We start from the raw sequence: 27,309 nt of genomic DNA, 5'->3' as shown, positions 1-27,309 counted from the left end.
CATTCAGAACCAAAATGACTATGATCACAATTTGGAAAATATCTTCACACATGCTACAAAGGAAAAATTGGTAATTGGGAAGCAAGCTTATTAACTATACCCACATTCTTTCCTTCTAATCTATGGTAATATGTCAATATGAAGACCACCAATCTTCATGTTCTATCTAATGCATGTAAGCCCGTTAGTATCAGTGAAAATCCCACAGGAGTGTACAGTCCATCAACAGAATGTTGATATTTTATCCTGAATCTAATTTTGATCAATTTGACTAATGGAAGTGAACCCAGTGCTTGGAGCATTAAAATATTGCTTAGAGAACTGACAAGAGAATATGTTTATTCATGAAGCAGGTTATGAGTATCACACTGTATAAATAAACCATCAGAATAAGAATAAGAGTCAATATATGCATAGCACATCAATTTGGAGATGCATTGCCATAAGCCAACTTATAGTTTTTATTGACCTTCACAAACTAAAATGCCATTGAGAGAAACAAAAATAAACACTACTATGGGTTTATTTGTACCTTCATCTAGGATTATAGTTTAGCTCTCTTGGGATTTTTAAAGAGTCAATATTTGTATACCAAAGACAAAATTTGGAATATAATTCCTGGAACATCTTTAGTACTGGGACCATGGACTGCAGCTTCACATCTTTACTCAAATAGAGGATGGCTTCAATGTGTGTGGAAAGGAAGCTAATCAAGTTTCTAGTGACTACTTTGTTTCTAAGCTCTACTCATAATGCCTTTTTATTTATTGAATAAGAATTAAGAGAGGAAAGCAGCACTCACTTAATACAAAAAAAATCGTATTTTTTTTATTATTCTTTAGCAAATTTGACCTTACCCCAGATCATCCCAGACTAACTTTCAAAGACCCATGTCTTCCTCACGTGGAAAAACCAGTCATCCTGGAACTCTTTCAAATTTGTTTATAAAACCTGAGCTATGAACACTAAATAGACATTCCATGATGGTGGGATTTGGAGAATATTGTTTTCTATAAGCAAAGGTGAACTTTTAGATGTAAGACCCTCATAATGCAGCTGTTAGACATCTGTTTATAGAAATTAGCCTATTTAAAATTACTTTACTATGCTCTGCCAATTTTTTCTGGAAAGGCAGGGGGAAAAAAAAGCCGGTTTATCTGGAGACCACAGATGAACCACTACATTTCCTCCCACACACACACACTTTTTTTCAACCAGAACTAGCAGTAGGATGGCCTTAGACATACCCACATCTCATAATTACTTGTCTGTTTAATGGCCTAACAGCACATTTCGGCTATTCTAAAGACTTACAGTGATGCAGGTGTAGTAAGGAAGCTAATTTACCAATTTAAATAGAATTCTGATATTCCACTCTGTATAGTAAGTATCTTTATCCTTAGGTTGAAGGAACCATGTTTATAATAGTCCTAAATATGTTAACAATATTTCTCTCACTTAAAATCTCAACAATAGCTTCCAACAGCCTGTGGATAAAAAATTATGGCATATGTATGTTTTTTCTCTTTTGCCAAATAAAATACTGCCCAATAAAAATATAATGCAAAACCTATAGTTTAAAATTTTCTAATAGTCACATTAAAACTAAAAAACAAAAGGCTGGGGAGGTAGGTCAGTGGCAGAATGCTTGCCTAGCATGGCTCAAGGTCATGGGATCCATACTTAACACTGCCAAAATAAATAAATAAATAAACAAATAAATAAATACTAAAACTAATCTTTAAAACTTTTTTTAGTTGTAGATGGATGAAATACTTTTATTTACTTTTTATGTGGTGCTGAGGATCTAACCCAGTGCCTTACACGTTGTGACAGGCAAGCACTCTAGCACTGAGCTACAACCCCAGCCCAAAAAACTAAAATTAATTGAATAGCATATTTTAATTAACCTACTATGTCCAAAAATTTATCCTTTAAACATGTAATCAATATAAAATATCTGAATGATCTATTTTATACTCATTATTGTACTAAGACTTCAAAAAAAGTATATTTTTTACATTTATAGAACATCTCAATATATACACTGAGGTTTGAATGAATAATCTGAAATATAATCCTATCAAAATAATAAAGTTTTGTTTAGTGAGAAATATTTTACAGTTCTTCAGTTTAAATACAAAATTAATTACAATTAAAAAATGTAAAATTCAATTCCTCAGCTGCACTACCTATAGGCAGCCTGTGGCAACTCCATTGGATGGTGTACAGCAAAAGTGGAATGAGTTATGGCATGTAGGAATTACATCAACATTAGCTATCAGCAAGACAGGAAGGAATCATGTTTAAGAAGCTGTCAGACAGCAAGCACACAGAAAGTTATAGAGAGGTGAAAACATGAATTTTGGAGTTAATCTAGATGGTCTCTGCTTTTGACCTATGAAATCTTTAAACTTCAGTTTTTTAATCTGGAAAGTAATAAACCTGCACTTCTGAGCTCCTAAGATTAAATAAAATAATCTAAATAACAGCTTTGGCATAGTATATAGTACATCCCAAAGGTTCAATAAACTATAAATATATATTATATCTATAGACATCATGGGATCTATTTACATTTATGTGTGGGGGGGAAGTCTCTGAGGAGGTTTTAATTTAATTAATTAATTGTCAGGTATGGGGGGGAATTGTGGTACATTTTATAAATTTATTGCCGTATAGAATACATACAGAAAAATGGAACAATCATAAGTATATATCACAATGGATTTTCCCCAAACCAACAAATCTGTGTGGTTAGCACCCAAATCCTTGAAATAGAGAATCTCAAAAACTCTCTTCTCCCATTCCAAACAAAAAAACATCTACCAGTCTAGGTCTGTTTTGTCTGCTTATCAATTTTATATAAATGGATTTCTATAGCCTGAACTCTTTTAAATGTCTGACTTATTAACAATGTGTTTTGTGAGATTTCTGTACATTGTTGTGTGAAGCAGTAGTTTATGCTTGGTGTTATGTTTCATTATAAAAATATCATCACAATATATTTATCCATGCTACAGTAGACGAACATTTGGGTTGTTTTCTATATTGGAACTGTGACAAATATCCCTGCAATGCACAGTCTTGTACAGGTCTTCAGATGATGTGTATCGACTGAAATTTGATTTCTCATTCTTGGGCTTGTTGCAAAGAGAGAAAAATCACTTTCATTTAATTCCATATGCAGGTACCTTGGATAAGCACAAAGAGCTGGAGGACCTTATGGCTAAGTTCCTGAATGTAGAAGCAGCAATGGTCTTTGGGATGGGATTTGCAACTAATTCAATGAATATTCCTGCACTAGTTGGAAAGGTGAGAATCTGTTAATACAAATGACTTCTACTATATTCCTATGAATTGTAATTCCGAGCAGGTCCTTTGATAGAGGTATGGCTGAGATGATCTTTTTCTTAGGGAGATTCAGATTTTTTAGTAGGTTGCCAGCTTAGTACAGCAGATCTCTTCACCTTGATGTTCCTGGTTATAGAATTGCAGACCTAATAGTGGGTGAAGCTTCAACATCAGTGATGACTTAGCAAGGTCAAAATTTTAGACTCTTGAATCCCTATTTGCAATACTTATTAAGCATTTATTTAGACAAAATATTTTTCCTATACAATCCATTCATTTATTCATTTAGTGAACCATTTATTGAAAATCTACTGTGTCATGGAATGAGACCAGATACAACATAGGGATGAACAAAGCTTGTACCTTGAAAATTTATGTATTTGACTGTCTAGTGGGGAAACAATACACTAAGTAAAATTTGGGGAATACCATAAAAAGTAACGCACTACAGAGTTGTTTCAGAGTCTTCTTGAGAAAGACTGTCAAATCTGCAGTTAGTGGCATGAGAACAGAATTTTAACAGATAAGTTATTTCCTTAAGTCAAGAAAGAAGGGACAACATGTACAAATTACAGAGGTTTGGAGGAAATAGAGCAATAATAATTACCAAAGAAGAGACTAGAGATATAAGGCAGGTTTCAAATCACAAAAGTTCTTATAGTGTAAAACATCCTGGAATGTTTGAAATTGTTCCTAAGACAAATGGGAAGTAGTTGGTTAGTTTACATAAATAAGTGTGATAACAATATTGATATTTTAAAGATATCTAATGATAACCAAAAGCAATGTGTGACCTTAGATTTGGATTCAGCTTTAAAAAATATAAAAGAAAAGATAATGTCTATAAAAGATGTTAAGACAGTATTAGAATAGTTGGAGAAGTTGAATCTGAATTATGTATTAGATAATAATACTCTGTAAATGTGGGATGTCTTGGGTATGATAATTGCATTCTGATTTTGTAGGAAGATTGCTAATGGATATAGAGATGAGGATTATGATAAATCTCAAATTTCCACAGTGTGGAAATGTGGGAATTCTGTTGGCTTTTGCCTCAAAATCTTAAAGCACATCGTGTGTAAGAGTATCAAAATGTAGGAGAGAACACATTTTTGTGGTCTAGGCAGCCACCAAAGACAAAGGTCCAACATAATTCATCACTGCATTATTGGTAGGCTTAAACAGTTCTACAATTTAGACATTTTTTGAATTAAAAAAGAAATTTACAAACTGTAATTTTATAAGCAGTAAATTCGCCTGAATTTTCTCACTTATCTCAGGCTAGATGGCCATCCATACGTTTCCAAATTCAAGGTTTTTAATTGCAAAGCAGTGGTGTTTCTGTCTCTATGCATGAAGACACACTGTGGAAGAATGAGAATTGAAAGCTTGAAACATCCTGCTGGAGGAGACCTGATTTTCAAGGACCATCCCAAATAATCTAGAATGGATTAAACCACCCCAGAAAGTCCACAACTGTCTGCAAAACAGATAGCTTTTCCTGTCAGAAGGTCAATCCTCTAGACTTTAGCTGATGCTCAACCAAGATCTTGGATGAACTTCTCTGTTGCAAACTATGTGTAAATGTTCCAGTCAAGATGTAATCTCTTAAAGCAATTCTCCTCTCTGTGAGCTTACTGCTATCAGTATTTTATTCATAGAGATACCAGCTTAAACTCTTGGCCTTTGAAAATTTAAGAAGGCTTTAGGAATTTGTGATAGGTTTTAGAGTGTCTTATTGTTCCCTTCATTTTACATACTGGTTTGTGTTCTGTGTGCTTGTTTACTGCATAGGGATGCCTCATTTTAAGTGATGAGTTAAACCACACCTCTATCGTCCTTGGGGCCCGACTCTCCGGTGCAACCATAAGGCCCTTCAAACATAACAGTGAGTATTGTGTGTTTCTTCAACTTGTATTGTCTTGCTCCTGGATGAAAGGAGAGATTATTGATAAAGCTTTGTCCTTGCTCTTCAAACTAGCAGATTTTCCTAATGAAGAGCAATTGTCTTTATATTCACAGCTGGATTGTTAACCTCTGGTGACCTGGAACAAATGGCTGAGTGTATTAAACATCCAGATTGCTAAGTGTAACCCAAACACATTAGTGTCACTGTTAGTGGTCTTACAATGTGGTCTTTGAAGACATGATTGATCTCTTAGGATTGTGGGTTAGCAGAGAGTTATAAATCTCCCCTTCCTGAAACTGCCGTGGGCAAGTGTGAAGATTTAAGTTTCGTGTTATTTATAGTCAGGTAAAAAGTGAGCTTATTTTGTAGTGTAATGCCTCCTTTCGCTCTTCCCACCCACAACTAGTTTCCATATTCAGATACTGTCCCCATAAACTATCAACTTCATTAAAATGTCCTTTGAGGGTCAGTTTGGGTTGTGAGCTTGAGTGGTCAGAAGTCAAAGAGCTATTTCTTCTTTAAAGATCTGATGAGATGGCATGGCTAGTCTTAGGAAACACTCTGAAAAAGGCAGGTGGTGGTAGATACCTGAGATCTCCTCAGGCTCTGCCCCTTGACTTGCTAGGTCACTTTGTGTAAATCCTTTAATCTTTCCATTCAGTTTCCTCATCTGTATACTGAGGGTGTTGAACTATGTGATCTACAAGGATCTCCTGGTTCAAGGTTCAGATTCTAATGCACTGTCATCAGAGACCTTTCATTTTGAGCGCACAACATACAGATACACAGACACACACACACCACCACCACTACCACCACTACCACCACTACCACCACCACACAAACAAGGTTTTCTCTTTTTTCCTTCCTACCCCCTTTCTCTACCACTTCCCTTTCCCCTCCACTTTTCCTTGTTTCTCTTGCTGGGTACTTCTTCCTTGAAGAAATTAGCAAAAGTAAAACAAAGATAACTGATAGAAAGAAGTAAAACAAAGATGATTGATAGAAAGCAGAGAAAGAATGCTCCCACTTCTGTTCTGCTCACCTCACAGCAACCTCAAACCAAAAAATAATTGATGAGAAAGGAAAGAAACTGCATAGGAGTATTCTCAAGTAAACCCTCTTTTTTCACCTTGTAGAGCTGTTCAAATTTAAAAAGCTCCTGCTCTCACTGACTAGGGGCATGGAATGAGGTCTGGTTATGCCTTACTGAACCACTTTCAGCTTCTGTTGAAGGTAAATCTTTGGAATGAAGTTTAGGGTCAGGCCCTCCAGAAGAAGCAGACGGTGACCCCTAATGGCTCATCTATAATGTCCAGCGAGATGCCATTCAAAATACATGGACCTCGTTGATTAATTTTGCATCAAACATTCAAACTTGGCTTTAGTCTTAAAAAGCCAAGTTAAATCCCTTCAGTTCTGCTTGATTTATTATCATTTGTTATATCCAGGCTCAACTTATTTTGGCAGTTTTGTGAATTCGTGATAACAATATTGATATTTTTTTTCCGGAGGCACACATGTTTTGGGACTCCAGAAGTGAAGAGACCAGAGAAAATTCTTTTGGTAGTATAGCTCAAGTATACTATGCCCTTATGAATCTTTATCATGACAGATGATTGGTGATCAAAGGCTTTGCCTTACTGTGAAAATATAGGGGATTGTTGATAATTATTTAACTGTAGATTCATCCATGTATATATTTAACATGATAATCTCTCTTCCAGAAGGAGAAATAGTCATGTTGTCATTTGTATGGAACAAATGAACTATATCATGGCCAATGTTAATCTCTCATTTCTTCACTCCATTCTGTTGAGAGCAGTGGGCCTTGACCCTATTTGCACAATATAAGAACCTAGAGAATATTTTTGAAAGATCAATGACTGTACCTACCTTCAGATCAGCTACATCCAAATATCTGGGTTGGGACCAAGGCACCTACAAATGATTATGATGCATAATGAGAACCATAAGACCTACAATCTTATTTCTAAACTTCCACTTATTTGAGTTGATGCTGGATCTTGCCAGTGTGCCTTGGAGTATCACCAGGTACTCACCACAAACTAACTAACCTCACTCTTCCTCTCACCACTCTTTTACACTTCTGATATAAATTCTGAGTAAAAATAATGCAGAGACAATGTCCCAACCTAAAATGCCATGAGCATTTACTGAATCACTATTTTGATTCAGATACTATATGAGTCCTTTGGAGGACTATAAAAATAATTAGATAATATCTTAGCTGAGAGCATATGATCTAGTAGGACAGGCAGGTATGTTTACAAGCAGCTATACCGTGGATCAAAATATAAAAGAACCAGGATGGCATCAGGCAACATCTAAGAGCACAGGCTTTGACCACAGTAATTTTCACACCCACAAGAACAGCTAAAATAAAATTATGACACACCAATTGTTAGAAAAGATATGGAGCAACTAGAACTCTCACCCATTGTTGGCAGAGTATAAAATGGAACAGTGTCTTCAAAAAACTCTTTGACAAAGTCTTACAAAGCTAAACATACCCCTATACTATGACCCAGAAATTCCATACCAATTATTTACCCATCAGAAATGAAAGCATATGTCTACAAACAGACTTGTATAAGAATGTTTATAGAAGTTTTATTCATAATAACTAATGACTGGAAATAACTCAAGTGTCTTTTGGCAGAAAAATGGGAACACTTTTTTTAACTTATTCATACATAGAAAACATTAGAAAATAAACAAGATACTGTCATCTTGGATGACTTTCAGGAAAAATAATTTCTAAGGGAATAAATCAAACAAAAGAGTATATAGGGCTGGAGCTACAGTTTCACGGCAGAGTGCTTGCCTAGCACGTGTGAAGCACTAGGTTCCATCCCTAGCACCACATAAAAATAAACAAATTAAATGAAGGCATGATGTACATCTACAACTATAAAAAAAAAATTTAAAGGAGTACACATACTCTGTCAATGTATTTATAGCAAATATAAAACTTGACAAAGCCAGTCTATGGAGACAAAATCATAACATGCCCATCTCTGGTTGTATGGGAGGGAACTGATGTGAAAAATCACAAAGGAATTTTCTGGGGTGATGGAAAGATGTGATATCTAGATGGGGAATGGTTATCTTCTTACTAAAACTCTGAATTACAAACTTAAGATCTCTACATTTCCTAGGAAAAAATTGTATCTAAAAGTATCCTGTATATCATGTAGTATATAAAAAAACTTAAGATTGATTTGATTTTTTTAAGTGTAAGCTTTGAGCCAAGCATTAGTGTCCTCATTCTACAACTTATCAGCCTATGGTCTTAAACAAATTACTTAAACTCCTGGTTCTCAATGTATTTATGCGAACAATGAGGATAATTATTGATACTAATTAAAAATGTGTTGAAGGACATAGAGCACAGTGCCTGGCATTGGGAACTACTGAATCATTTAAGGCTGCAGTGTTGCTGTTAGTATTTTTATCCTCATGTTGTCATCATGTCACTAAGGGACAATAGAAAAGGCTGAGGTCAGTTCACCCTGTATTGCATGAAATGGGTTGCATTTTGCAATAGTCTTTAAAGGATTTAAAGAATTCTAATCAGAGGAACCATTTTGTGTACACAAGACTTCCAGTGTGACCTGAGTGCAGGGCCAAACTACTAGAGAAAAAGCTAAAAACTAAGATCCAGCCTGTTAATGTAGACTCATTGAGGTGCATATGCCAGCTAAGATGTATGTACTTCAAAAAGCAACAACAGGTGCCTGGGAATTTCTTTTTCATGCTATGCTCTTCCATGGGTGAACTGGTTTTACTCAAGACATTTAGTTGCCTTGCCATATGTCCAGTGCCTTCTCATATTTCAGAGGTGGAAACAGAGATCAAGTTTGAATTAAGCTGAAGCTTTGAATAACATTGAATAGAAAAACCAAGATTATTTATTCCCCAAACAGTATCATCCTATATTTTTTCTACCCTGCATTTCTTATTGTTTAAAATTTATACCAAATTCTATCATTTCTAGTCTTTTTTGGAGGATTTATAGAAATAGATTATAAATAATTTAAATGACTGATTAATGGATAGATAGATATACATACATATATTCATGCATACCCAACTGGAAGATTAAGCACAAGCTTTATTAAGCCCTCATCACACATTCCTATTCTGCAGATTAAGGCTTTCATTTTTTATTTGTAATTGATACATACTAATTGTACATATTTATGGGGTTCAATATGACATTTCAATACATGTATATAATGTGCAATGATCAGATCAGGGTAATTGGCATATCCATCAACTCAGACACTTAACATTCTTAGGTAGAGAACTTCCAAAATTATTTCTACTCATCTCAAGACTATTTAGGTATCAGTCTTTCATGATCCCCATCTACTATTATTTTTTTGTGTGTGGTCCTTTTCTGCAATGTATCAAAGTAGACAAATGAGATCAATAGACTACACATAAAAATAATAAGGTTAAGATTCAAATATGTGGCTTCTGCCTTTCTCATTCTCTTTTGGGTCACATATGTGGACATATGTGAACACTTAGGCAGCCTATGGAGAATAAGAGAGGACCCTTACTAACAACCTTATGAATGGGGCTTTCTAACTGATCTCTGACCTCTGGAGCCTCCAGATGACTGTAACTCCAGCCAACACCTGATTGCAGCCTCAGAAGTTTCCTGAGCCAGAATCACCCAACCAAGTATCCCAAATTTCTGATGCATAGAATCTATAAGATGATTAATATTAATTTTAAGACACATAGAATTGAAGTAAATTACTACATGGCAATAGATAACTAACACAGTTTCTCTGACCACCACTGCTGAGACACAAATCAGACACTCAAGTATGGCTTCTTACTTCCTCCTCCAGTAAGTTCTATGGAGCAGACAGAACTGTGTTATCCACACCACACAGTCACTGGCAAAGAACCCCAAATGGAACAGATTGGAGGCTAACTTCAGCTATCAGGACAAGCCTTTCCTCGTCTGCATGAGAACAGAAATCATGAGAGCCTGAGAAATGTAGGTCAGGAAGTAAAATGCAGGTTGACAAATACTTTTTGACTTCTTCAGACACAGTTTCCGACCAGCTAATTCAACATGGCCAAGAAATATAAGACTCTGACCTTGGGAGCCTTTAGGGAGGTAACTTGAAGTACTTCTTGCACTGTTGTCCAAGGTTGAAATACGAAGAGAAGACCAACACCTTTGCATCTCACAAAGTTACGAAGAGGGCTTCTCTTGTCCGCAGATACATGAAGTAGATGCCCACAATGGAAACACATCAATTTTCAAAGAAAATATTAAAACAAAAACTGCAAAACAAAGAATTTAACAAAAACCATGCAATGGGAAGATTTCTAAGCAGAGCCTTACAAAGCAACTTTATTTTAAAAATTTAAATAAGTCTTATCTAGTCACAGATTATCTTTCTGCCAGTTTCAACTGCTCAGCCATTATTCAGTGATACAAAGTAGTTCAACCTGCTCCTCTTGACCCAACCCAGGCCAGACATGCAGCTATTTTAGTATCTTCTCCTTTAGATTCCAATTCCAGGATAACAGTTCCACTGAAATTATGCACAAGAGAGAACATAGTAACTATACCAGGGAGAAATCAAAGGATACACCACAGCTAAAAAAAAGAAAAAAGTTACTTCATCAGTGAGGGGCAGGTGAGCATTGGGTGTCTCCAGATGTGACATCTGAGAAGGATTCAACATCATTTACATACAAAGGATGCAGATCAGAACACAATCTTATTGTTAGACAACCCCAAATTAGAAATGCTCTATTAAAACAATAGAATTACATTCTCCAAACATGTCAATAGCATTAAAGACAAAGAGAGGCTGAAGAAATGCTCCAGAATAGAGGCCACTTGAAGAGCTGTGACAACTAAGTGCAATATCTAGTCCTAGAATGCATTCTGTAAGAGATGGGAATAAATGCTATAAAAGCGATTTCCAGGCCAATGCACAAAATTGGAAGATGAACAATAGATTAGATAATATTAGGTACGAGTGATATGTCATTGTTAAATATACTGAAGGGGATGTCTGTATAACCTACCCCTGCAAGCTTAGAATAGATTTTACAGTCTTCCTGCCCAGCTTCCCAAGTAGCCAGGATTATATGTGTGTACCACCAAGCACAACAGTTTTTACATTTTAATTTTACATTGTATAGTTAACAGAGGAGAATGTGTGATGAAGACCATATGGGGTTCACAAAGCTTAAAATATTACTATCTAGCTTTTTGTAGGAAGTTTACTGACAGAGACAGGGAAGAGAGGGCAGCAAATGCAGGGTGCATTGTGGAGTAAGTTTCCACAGCGGACAATTCCTATTAGGATCTCAATCCTAGTAGGGAGATCTGAGCACCAGTGTAGATACCTCAGCGTTATCCCACCTGATAAGGGAGGGAGCTGGGGTATTTATCCTCCAATTCCCATCTGGGATGAATTGAGGACTGTTCATTTCTCAGGCCAAGTATGTATGTGTCCACAGTCAAAAAAAGTGTTCTTGTACAAAGAATGGCCTGTGTTTGCAAAAAGGAGCTGACATTGAAGGATAACATTAGAATACCCACAGAATTTCTTAACTCTGCTTGAGTCCAGTAATGCTAGGTCACTTGTAGGACCCAGAAACTGTATCCCCTTATGTAAAAAAAAAAAAAAAAAAAAAAAAAGCCATTCCAATGTAATGGCTATTGGAGTCCTATCCTATTGGTTGCTTAAATTTCCACTCAGAATGCTACAGTTTGGCCTTTGCATTCTTGCCAGCTAAGTATTAGGAATATCTTCTTGCATTTTCTACTGTATGAAGCTTCAATGTAATAGCCCATCCTCAGATTGACTCACTGCGTACCCCAAAACACTCTGCAGCTATTTTGCAGCCTAAGCTAAGGAACCAGATCTACCCAGGAACCAACACATTTGTTTTCCACTGTGATTCTGCTGCATTTTGAAGAAATGAGCAAAAACCTCTGTGGGACACTTGTGCAACTTTGGGAAACATATTTCCTGGGCAGAATATATTAACCCCCTGAGCAATCGAAGATCTTAAACCCTGGAGAGGCTTTAACTCCCTGGAAAGAGCAACATCTTCTTCTGATAGTTGGAGAAGTCAAGATTAAGTTACTTCTTCCTTCAACCTGCTCACATTACTGGTAATTACATATGATCTAGAGTCAAGAACAAGTCTCTAAAGCTTTAGTGCGCAGATAAGGCATCTGGGGGTCCTGTTAAAAAGCAGACTGTGGGCTGGGGATGTAGCTCAGTGGTAGAGGTCTGCTCTGATTTCATGGGCCTAGAGAGGGGCTTGAGACTCAGCATTCTGAAGAGCTCCCTGCTGATTCTGATGCTGTTGTGCAGGACCACACCTGGAGCAAGCAACCTTTATCCTCAAGTGTGTCACAAAGGATTTCTTAAGCTAGTCTTGCAGAAGAGAAGGTGTCTCTTTGCTAAGAGAGTTGCCATGAGATCAGAAGTCCAAGTGAGCTAAGAATTTGGAGTGGTTTTTTTTTTAAAAAAAAAAAAAGTGAAGAGGAACCAAAATTCTACCTAGCAGCAATTCAAGGCCAAGAGGAGGAAGAACAGAGAGTCTAGTGTTTGCTGGAAAACTCTGAGCACTGCCTCCTCTGTATAACAAGGAGTCATGAGGTTGTTTACGTGAAAGGTCAAATCTATAAACATTGCTTACACTCCTTTGCAAGTCATGGCCTTTTAGATCTCCAGGTCCGACTTGGGATCTTCAACTAGATTATCTTTTAACATAAGTTAACAATATAGAAAGCTTGCTATAATGAGCCTTTTATACACACTGATAATTTTAGTCTCACAACTATACCACATCGCATCTGCTGTTATTTCCCCTTTATTATAGGAGAAGAGACAGAGGTACAAAGTGGTGAAGTGACTTGCTTAGAGACAGAGAGCTAGTTTGAGGCAGAGCTGGGATTTAAGCCCAAGACATCTGTCCTGGGCAAATACTTTGGTTCAATCCAGAGCTAAGAAAATCTGCATATTTGCCCAATATGTTTTAAAATGTAAAGGCACCAACTTTTCTGTGCACCAAAAATACTCGCAGTGATTTCATAGAAAATAAACTCCATAAATATAACTTTCAGAAAAATATTTGCTTTGCTTGTCAAATCTAGCTATTATGATTTTTCCCCAAAAGACTAAACAAGGGGAGGGGGGGCAGTCTTCCTTATCACCATCATAAAAGAATAATTTCTTCATCATTCACATTTAAATACCTACTCATAATTATCCCACACTTGGGCTGAATCTTAAAGGATTAAACTGGACAAATCTCCAAGGAAACAAAAGAAGTAATGACAAGGATCAAGAGAGGAGAAACACTAAAGAGTAGCATTCATTCATTATCATCCATCCATTTTTTAATTTATAAAATATCTGTTGAGTGCCTATCCTATGCAGATATGAAAATGTTTTTGATCAGTAGCCCATGGAGTAAGAACCAAAAAGCATCTCTATCTGGGCAAGGAGGTGCACGCCTGAAATCCCAGGGACTCAGGAGGCTGATGCCGGAGGATAACAAGTTCAAGGCCAGCCTCAACAAATTAGCAAGACCTTGTGTTAAAATTAATTAAAAAAAAAAAAGACTGGTGATGTAGGGATGAAGCTCAGTGGTAAAGCTCTCTTATGTTCAATCCCCATGCCCATACCACCCCTAAAAAAAGTCTTAATGCAGCTTGAGATAGGTTTTGAGAAGCCCTGAATGATAAAAGATAAGCCACCAATCACACCAGGAAACATACAGAAAGGGGAGGCAGAGGAGGTGGGCAACCCAGATCTCCTTCTTCTGAAAGAGAGAGAAGGCAGAGAAATGGGTGATGAAGCAAGCCCTCATACAAAATCCAGGCTTTCAGTGGAAGCAAAAATCCACAAGAGGAGACAAATGACAAAAACATGGGAGGAGGAATGGTGCTGTCTCTCTACAGTAAAAAAGGAACAGAAATAAGCATCCAGTTCTTGTCCTCAGGAAGACACACTTGGAACTACACCCAATCTGCCCTTCTTGGAAGATTCTGGTGCCCATGCTTTCAGATGCTCTCTTTTCTGAAGATCATATCTACATCTTTTGCACATCTAGCAGGCTTGCTGATGTTATCAGGGCCTTGAATCTAAGGACAGGCACAGGCTCGGGCGTGCCAAGTATATGTGTCATCCAAGCCTGATTGCAGTTTTCAACACATCCTTGGATTATTCCAGATATGTAGTCATTCAGCAATCCCGTTGACCATCTCTGTGAAAGACCAGGCCCGTTGTACCAGTCATGGACCATAGCCTCCACGTTTTCATTTTTGATAGTTAAATATTCACAACCATCTTGTCAGGTCCATCCTCTTGGTTCTCCACAGAGCAAAAGAAACCTCCCTGGTGAGTCAGATTTTGTGGTGAGAAACATCTAAAGCATTGTTGATGCTCAAATTTACAGACATTATGATCACATAGTATGTCATTAAGACTTTACAACAACTTTGTACAATAGTACCGTGCGCCTTGATAGTGTCAAAAATCATTCCTTCATTTGAATTTCCACATCTCAGAGTTTTCTTATAAGAAACGCTTGGAACTACAAGTTTTGTAAAACAACAAAAATGGGCTTGTTGGGGGACTTTTTTTTTTTCTAAACAAATTTGGCATTAGTTTACTCTCTGAAAAAAAAAAAAAAACACCTAGTCATTCTTCCCTATTTCTCAGAGTTGTTGTAAGGATTAACATAATGCCAGAATAAGGGATGTAGTAAGTATTACTACTTAAAGATCCCTCGCAGATGTTAGCAGGTGGCTTGCGGAAATGGCACAATCCCACAAGGTCTACAGAACATAAATCACAATCCCCTGAATCCTACGGGTTTGAAACTGACACACAGAGACTTGCAGAGCAAGACTTGCAGAACCAGAGAGGAAACTGCCCAAGCGAGGCTAACGTGGGTACAGAACTCAGGCTGAGTGAAGTCATCCCTTTCTCTGTCCAACTTCTGTGATTCTAGGTCAGTGATTTTGTCCCTCCCAGAGGAAACCAGGAGGGGAAAAAAAAAATCTCTGATTTTTTTTTTTTTTTTTTTGTATGCAGAGAATACAGTAGGTGCCACACTGGGGGTTTTGTGAAGTCCACCAAAAGCCTCTCTTCATGGAATTTGCTATTCAAGTGACAAATGATGATGCACAGTTTTGGAGGCACTAGGAATCCTTTTGGTTTCATTGGGAAAAAGGCATAAAATGTATCATGTCACTTAATGGCTTATTTTCATGTTCTGCTTGTTATTAAAAGAAGAGAGAAACTCCTCTGTAGGACTAGTGCCATTCATTTTAAAACTAGCCCTTTAGAGGGAGTATATGATGTTTTCAAGGGGAAAGAAAAAGCCTGTGGATTTACAGATTTTTCAAAATCTTGCAATATCCATCTTAAAATGACTGTGAATGTAGTTCACTTGAGCTGGTTTTTATAAGGATGGCATTCAAGTCATCCTCATCATGTATCATTTCTATACAAAACTTCCAAATTTCAAATCCGGAAAGGAAAAACATCCCTTAAATAGAACTTGCTTTATCCATTCAGAGGCTAACAGCCTGCAGTAGATGGAGAAAAGGGACACACGTTCCTCCAATCACATAGGTCCTTTCAACATTGTGGACAGTCAGACTACAGCATAAATGACAACAACAACACAAGTGAGGGTTGATGACCCTTGAAAATTTGACAGAGCTACTTTTTGTTTCCTTGGCTGCCATCTAGTGGTTAATGATAAAACATGCACCCAAAAAAACATTCAGAAGAGATAGACCTGTCTTTGAAACAAAAACAAAAGCACAGATGATTAAAGAATTGTCACAGACAGTTGGCAATTATCCTTTCTAATAATTTTTACTTATATCTAAAAGTGGTCTTTACTTTTATGAAAAGAGAATCGATCCAATAATCCAATATTGATGTGTCCCTAATATTTGTACTTGGACTTTGGCTAGAAAGATACAGAAGAGAAGGCCCCTGTCTTCCAGGGAGGAGAGATATGAAAATCAATAATTAGTCTTGTGATGGGTGCTTAAAAGAAGAATAGATGAGTCGTGAGGGGGCACTGAGGAGAAAGCCCCATTATTGACCAGGAACTTTTGAGTTGATGTTTGAATGAGGAGTAGAACTCTTCAGATAGACAACAGGAAAAGTTGTGTGTGGAAGAGCTTGAAGACTGTGTGTTGGAGAACACTGAGAAACTATGTTGGAAAAATATGCAGAGGATAAACTAGAAAGGGCCTTTTGAGATTGTATAAGGTCCCTGTTGTTATAACAAATAACCTAAAAACCTCAGTAGCACCCAACAATCAGCACTTATTTCTCACTTGAGACTGCAGGAGAGCTGGGATAACTTAGCCCTACCTATCTTTTATTCTTTCCTGGGACCATCCTGGGATTAGTGGACTAGCCTGGGGATTTTTTTAAGACACTAGCAGAATCTAAATTGAAAGAGTAGAAATATGTGAGGCCTTTTCCAACTTGCACTTGGAACTAGCAAACTGTCTCCTCTTTACACTTGATTAACCCAAGATATTCACTTTGCTGAACCCCAGTCAAGAGGCAGGTTGTCGGGGCTGGGGATGTGGCTCAAGTGGTAGCGCGCTCGCCTGGCATGCGTGCGGCCCGGGTTCGATCCTCAGCACCACATACAAACAAAGATGTTGTGCCCGCCGATAACTAAAAAATAAATATTAAAAATATATAAATATAATAAATATAAAAAATATATAATAATAATAAATATAAAAATATATAATATTTTTATAACTAAAAAATAAATATTAAAAAATTCTCTCTCTCTACCTCTCTCTACCTCTGAAAAAAAAAGAGGCAGGTTGTCTACCTTTTTAGTAGGAAAAAAATGGCAAAGTCACATAGCAAAAAACTCAAATGAAGGGAGAGTGGGAAATAAGTCTAATAATGCAATCTGCCATGATTGGAAATGTTGGGTTTGAGGTACTCACGGATTTGTCTAAAGAGTTATAAGGTTGGAAAAACAGTTTGTAACCCAGAACAGAGATCTGGCTTAGAGTTAAGCATCCAAGAGCTCTAAGAGCCCAAACATACAAACTTCTGGGCCTCATCTCACATCAACTCTCAGGAGAGAGTCAATCTCAATAGAAACATGAGGAGTCTGCATGCTGATCAGCACCCTAGATGATGTATTCTGTTTACAGTGAGGGTGGAGACCACTGGCAAATAAATGACAAAGTAAAAGACAAGAGATGAACATCAAAAAGAACAGTGGTAGAAAGAAGAAATAGCTCCTATAAAGGACACTAGGAATAGTGGGAAGAGGGATAACAGAAACCAAAGAAGAATGGTGTCCAAACACTAGAGGAGAGAAACTTAAAGCTAAGTACACGCTGAATTATATCAAATGCCACTCGTATGTCTAATAGGACAGGATTGAGGGAAAAGAAGCCTATAATTGTAAAAGCCCCATATATTTGGCAGTTAGGATGTACTTGATGCATAGGAAACAATACTGATGCCAGGCATATCATTAAGCCTGTTTTGCAGACAAAAGGAAAAAAAGTGGCATGAAATAAAATGAAAATCTACCATCTCTTTCATTTCTTTTTTTCACGGATTCCCATGTTATCATTACCATTGATTAATTCCGTAACTAAACAGATGTATCACCCAGAAAGTTAGTCTCTGGATAATTAAAGAAATAAAAGTGACATTTTTTTATCTGTTGGTTCACATATGATGCCAAATGTGATTGATGAAACACTAAAAAGGGGCTCTTGCCAATATGTAAGGCCTTATTTACTTGAATAAAGAATTATTTCTTCATTTCTTCATTACTTCATAAAATACACTATGAGTTTTCTTAAGAATATCAAAGGATGTCAAAGAGTGTGTTAGAGCTAAGTCTTGGATTTCCAAGAGCGCTTTCTAGAACATAATGCTCCTAGTTACATGTCACATACTTTTTCTGAATGTCAGAGCTCAAGATAGTATGTTGGTGCTGGTGAGGTTGTGAGACACAAAGAAACCAGGGTTCCCTTTGCAAAAATGTTCTGAGACTGAGCCAGCAAAATCTGATTTATCCAAGCCTACCCCTATTCAGATGAAGGCACCCTTATTGAATGTACTTTGCTCAAATGTACTTGATGATTCTCTCTCTCTCTCTCTCTCTCTCTCACACACACACACACACACACACACACACACACTCACACACACACCAACACACACACACACACCAACACACACTCACACACACACACCAACACACACTCACACACACACACCAAATAGCTGAGTTGATAGACAAGTTTATCATAATCTCTCAACCCAAGCCCAGCCATCTACATCAAATTGCAGATAAATGAAATGCACTGTTATTTATATTTGTCAGTAAATGTTAACAAGGATGATCTGCTGGACTTTCCTCCTTCTTTCTACATTATCATGGAGTTTGAGAAGATAGCACACGGTTTTCACATAAAGCAGTAAGGGTAGCATTCACAAATGAGGATCACAGTACAGAGTATGAGGTCAAATCTTGACTTTGCCATTTATGATCTAGACCTTGGGTAGTTTACCAAACCCCTCTGTGCCTCAGTTTCCTAAATCATAAAATGGATATATTTTTAGTACTTTCTTCAGAGAGTTCTTATGTAGATTAAATGAACTTTAACAAAGAATAAATGGGCTTGGAAGGGTGAATGCACACATACAGGACTCAATAATCAGGAGCTATTATTAATGCGTCCAGAACTCTGCAAATGTTTTACAATGGAGGACTAATTATCCTACCCTCTTATAGTTTTGAAATTTCTAAAATTGAAAGATGTCAAAACCAAGCCCAGCCGGGCTTGATGGCACATGTCCATAATCGCAGTGACTCAGGAGGCTGAGGCAGAAGGATCCTGAGTTCAAAGCCAACTTCAGCAACTTAACAAGGCCCTAAGTAACTCAGTGAGAACCCGTCTCTAAATAAAAAGGGCTGGGGATGTGTTTCAAGGGTTAAGCACCCCTGGGTTCAATCCCAGGTACCAAGAAAAAAAATCAAGTCCCATAGCATAGGAAGTGAGATCCTCTACCAGCAAAGTTGCCATGCCATGAAAACTTAACTAAATCCTAAAATACTAGTCTGCACAATACCTGAGTGGGAGTTACTTATATCTCTCAGAGGTCATTTTAACCTGACAACAAGCTTTAGCTTAAGAGATGCATTAAATGTAGAATTTCAAGCTCTTTAATGTAGCAGAAGAAACCAATAAGAGCCTTGGAAACCATGTACTTTCAGTAAGGGTTGACTCTGCCTAGTCATACAAATCCAGCTATTCATCTCAAGAGAATTTAGTTTTACTAAAAAATAGAGTTCTGTCATCCCTGGTGTTCTCTGATTCTAACTTAGTTCTCTGAAAGTTCAAGTCTGAGTGTGAACCTAAATTATCTGACACCTTCTTAGGAGAGAAAATGAGGGAGGGAAAGAAAAACCCTCTCATGACTCAATTTTTTTTCTCTCTCTCTCATTATTGTTATTATTATTATTATTATTATTATTATTATTATTATTATTATGTAAAGATATAGAAGACTTAGAGAAGCTCCTGAGAGAAGCCATCATCTATGGTCAGCCTCGAACCCGCAGAGCTTGGAAGAAGATTCTCATCCTGGTAGAGGGCATCTACAGGTAGGTAAATAACCACAGCCATTTTAACACCCATAGAAGGGATGATCGATGGAGGAAAACTGACCATTCCTAGGTAAATGAAGAAACAAATTAGGTATGGATATTATGAAAAAACCTGAAACAGAGTTACTTATGGGAGTTGTCAGTCCTTGGGTCTCCATCTTTTCAATGATGTTTTGCATATGGTGGAACACCTTGGAGGTTCACATGCTCTTGAAGCCTTCATCAGAAGTGTTCTCATAATTAATTTGTGTTGATTCTTTCCAATTCTTTCCACTATCTTTACCTGCCTTGGGGTTTTAGACATGTTTTGCGACTGAGTTACTCAACATCGGAATGTTCCTTGCCTTTCCTCTGTAATATTTGTTTCAATCACTGGCCCCTGATACCGCTAACTAGACAGTGCATTCAACCACCAGCTGCTTTCTGAATTTGGCCAACTTCAAGTTCAGTGGCTGGCATCAGAATACAAAAAGCTTTCTCCAGAGCCAAGGGAGGAGGAAGGATGGCAGTGTGATGATCTTAACATTTTAATATATGCTCAGGATCAAGTTTTTCTGTCTCCTTTTAAGTTGAGTAAACACTAAGCCATTCATAGCTGTACTTTTATATTTCCGGTTATGAAATAAATTGCTTCATTCTCTACCTAAACGAATTATCATTGTTAAAATGAAAATCACATCTAAGCATTTTTTGCTGTTGGGTTTCCTAATCCATAGGCCAAGGAAATATTATCTTGGAGTACCCATTCCTACCTAAATCAATTCTCAAACAATCTTAATGTTAGAGTAATCAAGGGAGAGATTTACTATGAGATAATGATAGAGATGTGAAAAAATGTTAAAAGGAAAGAAAGGCTGTTTAACCTTCCAACCAGGAGGAGTAGGACTGCAAAGGAGACCTAAAAACTAGCTACCTTCAGCTGGCTTGTCTGATCAATCCCTGCACGTGTTTCTCTTACATAAGTAATGTGTTAGTCAGCTTTATGTTGCTATGACCAAAATACCTGACAAAACCAACTTATAGGAGAAAAATGTATTTGAGACTCACAGTTTCAGAGGCTCAGTCCATGGTTGGTCACCCTCATTGCTTTGGACCTGAGGTGAGGTGGATTATCATGGTGGAAGGAAAGTGGCAGAGGAAATCTACTCACCTCATGCTGGCCAGGACGCAGAGAGAGATGGGAAGGGGCTGAAGGGAAGACAAACCTTTCCATGACACACGCCCAGTGAGCCACCTCCTCTAGGCATACACTAGCTGCCAACAATTAACCGTTCACCCAGTTAATCCATTCAAACCCGGATGGACTGTTTAGTTTACAACTCTCATAATATAATAATTTGACCTTTGAATATTCCTTATTAACACAGAAGACACCTTATTAACACAGAGACACCTCAGATTCAAACCATAACAATTGATAAACAAAAACTAAAGAAATATACTGCCATCCCTTTTAGAAATAAGCAAATTCTCCCATATTTAAAATAATAATGATAATTATGGTATCTTTTTTTAAAAAATTTAACTCTAGTACTTGCTACCCAAAGTACTGCTGTTCTGAATATTCCCAGAGCTACTGAGGGGTTACAAAGGAGGCATTTTAAATTTCTCATAGCCCACTTCTTGCATCATTACCTCCTAAGGTCACATAACCCAGCAGTGTGGCACTAACACAGAAGTCTTTGGGACTCTAAACTAGTGGTCCTCAACTGGAATGATTTTTCCCCTGTCCCCAATGTAGGCACATTTGCAAATTTTCAGTTACTACAATTGCAATAGGATGCCACTGGTATCTAGTGGGGAGAGGCTAGGGTAGCTGCTAAGCATTCTGCAATGAACAACAAAGAATTATCTAGCTCAAAATGGCAGTAATGCCAAGGTTGAGAAACCCTGCTCGAGGATAATTAACTCTTTACTAGTCCTAAACTTGCTAATTTTAAAAAGCCATCTTATATTTACTCTGTGTCATAAACTCAAGTATAGCTATTTCTCCTTGTGTCATTTGTGCCAGTGCCAGCCTCGGAAAGGAAGAAGACAGCCCTTATCAAACACCTGTCATTCAGACTTGGACTAGTGGGAGTATAAATGGGCTAAGGGAAAGCACACTAGGCATCTCCTTTAACCAGAGTAACCAAAATCAATTACAAATAAACAGAATTTCACTCTACTGATGGAAAATTAAGTTTCAGGCACTTTAACCATGGCTGAAACTAAGAGTATCACCATCAATTTAATGTCAAATATTCTCATTAGTTACACAGAGAAACCATTTCAGCTGAAGAATTTGTTAATGGTATGTGGGCCTGTGTCCTACCACGATATCAGAAGGACAAGCAAGCCAGGTGTGGACTTCTGGCTCCAAGCCAGTGTGGCATTAACCTATAATTTAGGTTGCATTAGCAATGGTAACTGCTCAGTTGTCCATTGCTATGTAACAACTCACCCCAAAGCACAATGGTTTACACAGAAGTGATTTATTATTCTCCATTCTACCTGGGTCATCTGAACCAACTGGGCAGTACTTCTGCTCTATGTTGGATTCTTCCTGGGACTGTGTTCAACTGAGAGTTCAGCTGGGACTGGAATATCCAAAATTATGTTATTTACACCTCTAACCCTTGGTACTGGCTATTGACTTGGGTTCCTTATTCTCTTTCACATGGCTTTTTCTGCGTATACTCTCTTTCTGTTTGATTATTTAGCCAGAGCTTCCTTACAACACAACAACTGGCTTCCAAAGGAGCTAAAGCAGAAGCTGCCATCATTTTACGGGATTGCCCCTGAACTGAAACAGCATCACTTTTGTCATTCCCTGTTGGCCAAATCATATCATAAGGCCATCCCAGATTCCAAGAAGGTGAAATAGACCTTGCCTATATATATTTTTTAAATTTTTTTAGTTGTAGTTGGACACAATACCTTTATTTTATTTATTTATATTTATGTGGTGCTGCGGATCAAACCCAGTGCCTCTCACATGCTAGGCAAGCGCTCTATCACTGAGCTATATTCCCAGCCCTAGACCTTGTCCCTTGATAAGAGAATCAACTTGAGTACACAAGGATAGGAATACTTGCAGGCTGTACTTGTTGGAGGCAATTTACCATAGCATCTCAATCAACCTGGCATTTATGCAGAGTGAAGTCTCCCCTTGACATAGACATCCTTAACAAAGAGGCTCCTATCCTATCTGCACATGATAGGATGCCCGAAAGGTCTTGTTTATAGACAGGAATCAGGGCACCTCTTAGAAAATGCCAATACCACATGGAACCTTAGTTTCCTCATCTGTAAAATAAGGCTAGCCTAGGGTGAGTTCTTCAGCAAACCTCAATGGGAAAGTATTCATACAGGGGTCCTAATTTCCAGCTATCACCAAAACATGGAATCATTCCCATAGGATTTTCCAAAGTTAGAAATGTAACATCAATAGTTTACAACTGTACTTCCACTTTTGAGAGGTGTATTATGAACACGGATCTCGGTGATGCCTTCTCAAAGCCTCCTTTGAATTTTAACTTCTAGGATTTTCTTTTTTTCTCTTGTTCATGGTCTGTCAACATGGAAAAAGTACCCCCACCACAAAGAACTCACATATCATATATTTTTCATACTGCCAAATAAAGATCTGTCAGCCAAATCAGAAAGTTCCTGAGAGGTATTACTATTGTCATGTATTTTAAAAAATAAATAAATAAATAAAAATTTTAAAAAATATTTAAAAAGACTAGGTACCAACACTAAAATGTCAAAAAAAAAACTCCACAAAAGTAATATAATAATTATTATTATTATTAAGTTATATCAATTATGATTAATGTCACCAACCATACATGTTATTTTATTTTTATATATAATATAGAAGAGTCAGGATTTGTAGGCAGGTCTGGAACCTGGGTTCAAATCCTGATGTGGCTGCCTTCAACTATGTACCCTCAAAGGAGCTATTTTGAAAGTATTAAATGAGATCATATAAGTTGGTCTTTGTCAGAGGCGTGTCCCATAGAAAGGCCACACAAAGAGTGGTTGTCTTCTTCATGATATTTTTTTACAATTGAGGAAGTTGCAACATATATTGGCTGCAAAGCTCTTTGCTCTTCATTCATACCAAGAGCAGATGTCAGAGGATGGAATCACAATTTACCATGTGTCTGCTCCTTGCTATGTATTTCACAAATGCAATCTTGAATAATCCTCTCAGTGCCCCTGAGGTTATTTTGAAGATGAAGACACTGAGGCTGAGAAGCCTAGATAGCTCTCCCCAAGACAGATAAATGAGATAAAGCAGAGCTAGGATTAAACCCAGGTGTCCTTGGTAGGACAAAGGCTCCATAGAAACACAAAGAGTCAGCCCATCTGTCCACATCCAAGGAAGTAACCATGGAAACCCAAGATCACTCATTTCAACCTTTATAACTAGTCTGTCTAGACTTTAGTTTCTTTATAAAATAGGGAGATTGAAACTTGAAGTCTTAATAAATCTATGATTTATGATCCCATGATTTCCATATACCTATGTAAATATTATAATGCAATAGTATTATTTTAATATTCTGATCTGCATTTTCCTATTTTTTAAAATCATATTTTTATAGTTTTTTTTGTCTCTGAGAAATCTAGATTTCTTATCAACTCGTGGTGGTTCAGAAATCTCAAAATTATTTAAAAACATACTGGATAAGGAAAATATCCCAAATAACCTGGAACCTAAACTAGCATGGGTGGATAGGGAGAGAGTTATGAAGTTTGGGCTTCAAAAAAATGCACATATAAACTTATGCTGAAGTCTCAGAATGCCATCTGATTTAAGAATAGACTAAGCGATCCATTTGGCTCTCCGAAACAGTATAAATTAAGAATTGAGAACTTTAATGGTAAACACTATCCCATATCTCTATGGTTTAAACACGTAAAAGCAAAGAATAATGAAAGAATAGTTATTTTTAATCATAACTCTCTCCCTATCCACCTCCTCTCATCTTTGGACCCACCAGGGTGATTTTTCCACATGCAAATTGGCCAACCAATGGTTTAATTTCCAACCCTGCCAGTGGATAATATGGTTTATATGTGGAGAGAAAGGTGATGAGAGGGAGATTTCAAAAGGGAGTCTTGTCACTTAGCTAATACACACTATGTAATAGAAAATATATAAAGAAATGATTCACTGACTTGCTAGTTTAAGAATAATTCAAGTCCCTGCATAGAGCTTCAAATTAACTGGTGGAATTATCTTTACTTATAGTTATACTTAAGTTGTTTTTTCTTCTATTGAAGTTAAAAATATAATCTTTCCTTTACAAAGAACAAAATGCTGTTCTTTCTTCTTTGTTGCTTGGGTGCTTTTTTTTTACAATAATTCATGATAATAAGATAGTTTTTATGCAAGATTTAATATCCCACTAAAAGAAAAGGTTCAATTAAAATATGATCACACTGAGAAAATGAAAACAGTTTAAAAGCTGAGTTCTCCCTAGGACTCTATGTGTGCCCTGCATTAACTTCAGAAATCAGCAGTACTGTACAGTCATTAATCTTAGAGGAAGAAATATAAACCAGGTGGGCAGGCTCCTAACATCAACTAGACTAGCCCCATGGAAGGATGGTTAATTACCTGCCGAGAGTGTCTATAAACACTATTCAACATTAACTGCCTCCTATCAAATCCAGTTCCAGAACAAAGAACGGCTATTTGTGGCATGTCAAATATTTTTAGCATATTTGTGTTACCAACTTATAACATTTTAAAGATGAGAAGAAAGTTCTAGAATTCCAAAGGCCCAGTGCCATTTATTATGTTTGACACCCACAATGACACCCACGTGCCTCATTCCTAGAAGATTCAATGCAGGGCATTGTCAAGAGCTCCCAGTTTTCCAAGTTAGACCTCATTGCAACCACTTCCTCCTACATTCCTCCTCCCAGGAACAATAACAATTCACTGAGCACTTGTGTGTCAAGCACTTTACAAGCACGATTTCTAGTTATATTCTAAAGACCCTGGGAGGAGGGCTCCATTGTCATGCTTATTTTACATAGGAAGAAACTGAGGCAGAGAATGGTACATAAGTTGCCCAAGTTTCCAGCTAGTGGCCATAGTCTAAATTTAGGCAGTCAGATGGCCATCCTGGCTCCCCTTCCATGCAGACAGCTTCAACAAACAGTCAATCTAAGGAAATGTTGGAATTAACTCACAAATTTACATAAGAGAAGACATCCAAAGTAACTTTGCAAAAAACACAAATGTTGCGCTCAGTGATAATCATACTCTCCTCAAACCCACCTACTTTGGTCTGGATAACTATGCAACCAGCTGCACTATTGTGATCCAATCAATCTCACATATAAGCTTATTTTTTTAGAATACACTAAATTTAATCTAATAATCTGATTATAAAGGAAGCAGTAGTTCAACTTTGTTTGGTTGAATTGATTTAGTCCTTGAACTAAATTAAGGGGGTGCTAGCACTGTTTGACAAGCTCCTTTGTGTAGCGAGCATGTTGAGTTTGAGTGTTTTCGTGAAACTCACCTGTCAGGGTAATCAAAATTGTGTGCAGGTAGACACAGCCCACAAACATGTAAATATAAATTTTAATTTTATTGGTTGACATTATATTTTTCCCTTTGTTGGAAGATTTAAGTGTTTTTGCAGTTTACAATCCCATGAAAAATAAAATACTTAGGTCTAAAGCAAAAGGATTCCTCTGTAGCATTTGTCTTCAAAGTGTTGTCCCCAACCACTGGTGTCAGCTCTCCTGGGAGCTTATGCACATTCGCACATTCAAAGCCCCACCGTAGACCTACTGAATCAGAAACTCTCTGGTAGGGAACACAACTTAAACCCTTCAGGGGATTCTGACACTTGCTCAACATCCTTCCATTGCCCAAAAGGAACAGAAAGAAGGAACTCCACAGGATGCTTCCAATAAGACTTTGGCCTGTAGTGAGTACTGAACAGAGGTACTAGGGATTGTCTATTATGCTATAATCAAGGCCATGATGTCTTAAGTCAGTTTTTGGTGTGTTTTTAATTCCTTCTTTTAATCTTTGGCAAATCCACGCACTTAATTTAGGTCAGACAGGCCTGGCCAAACAGGCAAAAGCAGGTGGATAAAAAGTGGGTCACCATAGAGCAATTTATAACTAGTAGAATACCTAGAAGCCAAAAATGGTCAGTCTAGTTACAATAATCAGCTTTACAAATAAACTGGATCAAAAATAAGGTGGGTGAATTGTTGGCTTGGGTTAATTGTTGGCTTGGAAATTAACTGTAACAACCCAAAGTGGTTCAAATTCATTGAATGTAAATTATTTTATTCAA

At 37.3% G+C, this 27,309-nt stretch overlaps 1 protein-coding gene across 1 annotated transcript in view; it reads left to right on the top strand.

Moving 5' to 3' along the window:
- Window positions 1-27,309, top strand: part of Sptlc3 (serine palmitoyltransferase long chain base subunit 3) — a 138,058-nt gene that overhangs the window by 68,408 nt on the left and 42,341 nt on the right. The window contains exons 5-7 of the mRNA XM_076848956.2: window positions 3,191-3,315; window positions 5,149-5,242; window positions 19,879-19,984. Of these exons, the coding sequence (XP_076705071.1) occupies window positions 3,191-3,315; window positions 5,149-5,242; window positions 19,879-19,984 (325 nt within the window). The remainder of the gene's footprint in view (window positions 1-3,190; window positions 3,316-5,148; window positions 5,243-19,878; window positions 19,985-27,309) is intronic.

This window comes from Callospermophilus lateralis, chromosome 3, assembly GCF_048772815.1.
Source record: "Callospermophilus lateralis isolate mCalLat2 chromosome 3, mCalLat2.hap1, whole genome shotgun sequence".
NCBI classification, from domain to species: Eukaryota; Metazoa; Chordata; class Mammalia; order Rodentia; family Sciuridae; genus Callospermophilus; species Callospermophilus lateralis.
This window is presented reverse-complemented; position numbering and strand designations above follow the sequence as displayed.